At 45.1% G+C, this 4,925-nt stretch overlaps 1 protein-coding gene and 1 pseudogene across 1 annotated transcript; both read right to left on the bottom strand.

Annotated features, from left to right (window-relative positions):
• LOC138168176 (large ribosomal subunit protein uL23-like) lies at positions 1-2,986 on the bottom strand. The gene has a single exon (XM_069097217.1). It carries the CDS (start codon positions 1,520-1,522, stop codon positions 1,034-1,036), a length of 489 nt encoding a protein of 162 aa, XP_068953318.1. The 5' UTR covers positions 1,523-2,986; the 3' UTR covers positions 1-1,033.
• Positions 2,987-3,179: 193 nt separating this feature from the next.
• LOC138168167 (vomeronasal type-1 receptor 1-like) lies at positions 3,180-4,543 on the bottom strand (annotated as a pseudogene).
• Between the last annotated feature and the right edge of the window lie 382 nt (positions 4,544-4,925).

Raw genomic sequence — 4,925 nt, 5'->3', positions numbered from 1 at the left:
TTTGTTCTTTTTCTAGTTTTTTAAGTTGCATGTCCAAATCATTGAGCTCCTCTTTCTCTATTTTATTCACATAAGCAATAAAGGATATGAAACTTCCCCTCAAAACCAATTTCTCCACATCTCATAAGTTTTGGTATGTTGTCTCATTATTGTTATTCTCTTTGATGGAGTTATCTGGGGTTTTTGTTTTGCTTTTTGGAGGGGGGAAGGTAGGGCAGTTGGGCTTAAGTGTCTTGCCCAAGGTCACATGGCTAGTTTTTGTGTTAAGTGTCTGAGGCCAGATTTGAACTCAGGTCCTCCTGACTCCAGGGCCGGTGCTCTATTTACTGTGCAACCTAGCCACCCCATGGATGGAGTTATTGATTGTTTCTATGATTTGTTGTTTGATCCCCTCATTCTTTAGGATTGGATTATTTATTTCCAATTAGTTTTTAATTTAACTTTCCATGATCCTTTATTACATGTAATTTTTATTGCATCATGATCTGAAAAGGATACATTTACTATTTCTGCCTTTCTGCATTAAATTGTGAGGTTTTATGCCCTACTACATGGTCACCTTTTGTGTAGGTGCCATGTACCACTAAGAAAAAGGTATATTCCTTTCTATGCGATTCGATTCAATTCAATCTTCTCCAGGGGTCTACCATATTTAACTTTTCTAAAATTCTATTCATCTTCTTAACTTTTCTCGTTTATTTTGTGGTTAGACTTATCTAGTTCTTGAGGGGGAGGTTGAGCTCCCCCATTAGCTGTCTATTCCTGTAACTCCTTTAATTTCTCCTCTAAGAATCTGGACACTATACCACTTGATGCATACATGTTTAGTAATGATATTACTTCATTGTCTCCAGTACCATTTAGCAGGATGTAGTTTCCTTCCTTATCTCTTTTAATTAGATGTGTTTGCTTTTGTTTTGTCTGAGATCAGGATTGTTACCTCTCCTTTCTTTTTTACTTCAGCTGAAGCATAATATATTCTTTTTTTTATTCTGGAAAACTTTTTATTGTAGGTGGAATGGGACACAGCAAGTTAGATGACTCCAATTTTGTTGGCAACATCTAAAGCATCATAGTCTAGAGCAAGACGGACATAGGCCTTCTTCTTTCCATCAGGCTGGATCAGTGTGTTGACCTTGGTCACGTCAATGTCATACAGCTTCTTTACGGCCTGCTTGATCTGATGCTTGTTGGCCTTGATGTCCACAATGAAGACCAGGGTGTCGTTGTCCTCAATCTTCTTCATAGCAGACTCAGTGGTCAAGGGAAACTTAATGATGGCAGAGTGATCAAGCTTGTTTCTCAGAGGGGCGCTCTTCCGAGGGTATTTGGGCTGCCTTCGAAGTCTCAGTGTCTTGGGTCGCCAGAAGGTGAGGGATGTTCGGATCTTCTTCTTTTTGTGGCTATGGACACCCTTGAGTACCACCTTCTTGGCCTTCAAGGTCTTGGACTTGGCTTCTGTCTTGGGGGGACAACAACTTCCTTCTTCACCTTCGGTGCCATCTTGGGGGAAAAGGAGCATAATATATTCTACTCCAGCTTTTTACCTTTACTCTGTGTGTGTGTAGGCATCAGATGTGTTTCTTGTAAACAACATATTATAAGATTATGGTTTTTAATCCACTCTGCTACCCACTTCCATTTTATGGGAGTGTTCATCCAATACACATTTGCAGTTATGATTACTATCTCTGGCTTTCTCTCCATCCTATTCCTCCCCCCATTTATTTTTTCTCTCTGCTTTCTCCCTTCCCTCCTTCCTAGAGTTTTGCTTTTGACCACCATCTTTTTCATAACTTCTTTACTCAAAACAGTCCTCGCTTGTTTTGTTGGACTGTAGGTATTAACTCAAATCTCTCCAGTTCTGCCTGGACTACCCTGGCCCGATGCTTGCGGATGCAGTGATAACTCCAACCACCCATCCTGTAAATTCACTCTTTGACAAGGAGTGAGGCCTGAATCATTGGAATGAGTATTGTGTTGTCCTGTTTGCCTGTACAGTTGTAACCAAAGGGAGAGCAAACTTCTACAATGCTCTTCAAATTAGCTTTGGGCTAACTCTATACATCTATTTTCTCATTTACTAGGATTGGTTAATGCGCTTCATTATTGAAGATGACCAAAGTGACATCACTATGTTACAGTCCAGTTAGAGCGCATCTACCTGCCATGGATCAGGCTGCCACAAGCTCAGAATGCTTTACCACAAGTCGGGCACAGACGGTCACACGAACAACTCTGAAGTTCTTGAGAGAGACTTTGAGAGTTTCCTCATTTCACTTCTTCTGGATGTTTATGAACAAAGAATCATCCTTTCTGACCACCGACCCAGGCCTTGGGATGAGTGATAGTGGGGGGCTAGGATGTGGCCACCATCCCAAATGGTGACGTTTTTTTCCTGATTAAGGACTTGAAGGATTGAATCACATTGTGAGGCTGTGAGCTCCTTGAGGGCAGAGACTGTCTTTTACTCCCTTTTGTAGCCCCAGCACTTAGCACATAGTAGGTACTCAATAAATGTTTTTGACTGACTGAAAAAAATGTCATTTTATTCTTTGTGTCGTTTGACACTTATTTATACAGTTTGAAACTAAGATCCTTGTGTAAGTGATAACAGTGATTAAATGTTTTTCTAAAGTAATGACAGAAGAGCTGGGAGCAAAATGGCAGAGTAGAAGCAGGGACCTGCTTGAGCTCCCCCCTAACCCTCCAAATGCCTGTAAAACGTGAATCCAGACAAATTCTAGAGCAGCAGAAGTCAAAAAATGACAGAGTGAATCAAATTTCCGGGCCAAGGCAATCTGAAAAGGTCTATTGCACCGGGCTTGGAGCTGCGCACAGCCTGGCACAGACCGGACTGCAGCAGGCCTCTGGGCACTGAATCTCTGGCAGCTGTGACAGTTTCCAGACTTCTAAACCCACAAATGCCAAAGACAACATCAAAGGTCAGTGCGAAAGCTCTCTCATCTGGGTGTCATAGACCCAGGGCAGTGGTGGCTGCCTCTGGAGCTCTCAGCTCCAGACACTGATCTGGATTATGGTCCTGGGGTGAAGAGGAGCGCTGGCATGGAGGAGTTGGTGGCGGCTGTGGTGAGGGATTGCTCCTCACAGTTCCAAAGCAGAAAAGGGTGCTTGTGGTTGCTCATGAATCAGAGCACAGGCCAGGGGAGGAGTAAACACTTCTCCTTTGATCATACCACTTTGGAGGAATGGCGAATTCACAGGTCCCTAGAGATCTCTCTGAAAACAGCTGCACAAAACCCCTGAAACTAAACACTAGGGAGAGAGGTTACTCTTTCCCCAGAGAGCAGAGCAGTACCTTAGAAGGTGGGAGTTGGTGCTGATGAGCACAAATGGGCTAAGAGCCGGGTAACAGGCAGCTACAAAGGCAGGCTGTGCACCAGCCAGACCCTTGGCTTTCTCAAATATATATATGCTGCCAACATGGAGTTGAGCGAGTAAAAGAACACAAAGGCACTCACCAGCAGCAGGACAGATGGGTGGCTCTGGTTTCAGGGCAGCCTCTGGGGGCGGGTTTGGTCATGCAGATGCGCTGGACGTGTTTGTGGTGCTTGCACAGAAGCAACACCATGTAGCCACTGCTAAAGACCATCACACCCACACACACAACATCAGGGAGAGAGAGCAGGGCTATGAAGACTGAAGCATTGATTTCGGGCGCTGCGGAAGCGAAACAATATCCATAAGGCAGCACATTTGAGACGTTTCTAGACAACCTGGGGGCTTCAGTTTTCTTGAGAACAAGGATGTTTAGGAGCAGATGGAAGATCCAGCAGAGGGAGCAGGTGAGCACGAGGTAATTTGGGGCTCTGTCTTTAAGCTCCTTCCACCCGGAGATGCTAGGACTGAGGGTGATGGCCTGAAAGTTGCTCAGGACGCAGGTCATGCTCAAGGAAAGACCACGAGACATCCTGTTGAGGAAGAATGGAATTTTAAAGGCGGATCATTCAGCCAGTCCTTTAGCTTCACGGCTGCCATGGTGTGGGGGACACTCCTCGAGACAATCACAGGGAGGTTGGCCCAGGCCAGCTGGACAAGAATCATATTGATGATCCTCATTCTTCATCCACTGAGGATCATCATGGCAAAGAGACAAATTAGGAAAGAGTTCCCCAGAGCCCCAGCTGCAATCTGAGAACCAAAGACAGCCATCAGAATAGTTTCTGAAGGATTCATGATCTTATTTTGCTGGGAGATTATTGGCATTCAGAGCCTTCAGGACCTGAAAGTTGCTGCTTATTCTTTGTTTTCAAAGAAGACCAATGACATCACGATGTTGGGGTCAAGGTACAGCGTGTCCAGCTGCGGAGGCTCAGCCCGCTGTGCGTCCAGAAGGCGCGACCACGGTGGTCCGTGAGAGCACTGAGGGTGCAGGTGATTCTGCATATATGCCACTCTTGTTTCCTTTTGCTCCCATGATTCTGCTCTGCTCATGGAGCACACCTTCTCTGATGTGGACACAGCATGTTAGGTGGTCCTGTGCCTGTGTTTCCCATGTCTCATAGTCAACACTAAAGTTTTTCAGAGAGAGGCAGAGTCAAGATGGCAAAATAAAAGCAGAAACTTGCTTGAGCTCTCCCTCCAACCAACTCCAATACCTATAAAAAAGTGACTCAACAAATCTTAGAGCTACAGAACCCACAAAGTGACATAGAGAAACGAATCTCCCACTGAAGGCAGCCTGGCAGGCTGACAGGAAGGTTCTACTGCACCAGGGTGGGAGCTGAGTACAGTGCATGAACTGTGCCAGCCCAGACCAGTGGCACAGAACAACCAGAGCAGACCTCAGGAGTTTGAATCACTGCCACATGTGGCAATTTCCAGAATTATCAACCCATAAAAGCCAAAGAGAAAGTAAAAGGTCAGTGGGGAACTCTGTTGGACCTGGGAGAGAGAAGAGCATG

This window comes from Petaurus breviceps, unplaced genomic scaffold, assembly GCF_028583685.1.
Source record: "Petaurus breviceps papuanus isolate PSGF00001 unplaced genomic scaffold, PetGlider_PUasm1.0 355, whole genome shotgun sequence".
NCBI lineage: Eukaryota > Metazoa > Chordata > Mammalia > Diprotodontia > Petauridae > Petaurus > Petaurus breviceps.
The sequence above is the reverse complement of the archived record's forward strand: the minus strand, read 5'-3'. Positions and strand labels throughout refer to the sequence as shown.

Excerpts from the sequence above, each read along its gene's own strand:
- LOC138168176 (XM_069097217.1), bottom strand. The coding sequence starts at position 1,522 with ATGCTCCTTTTCCCCCAAGATGGCACCGAAGGTGAAGAAGGAAGTTGT.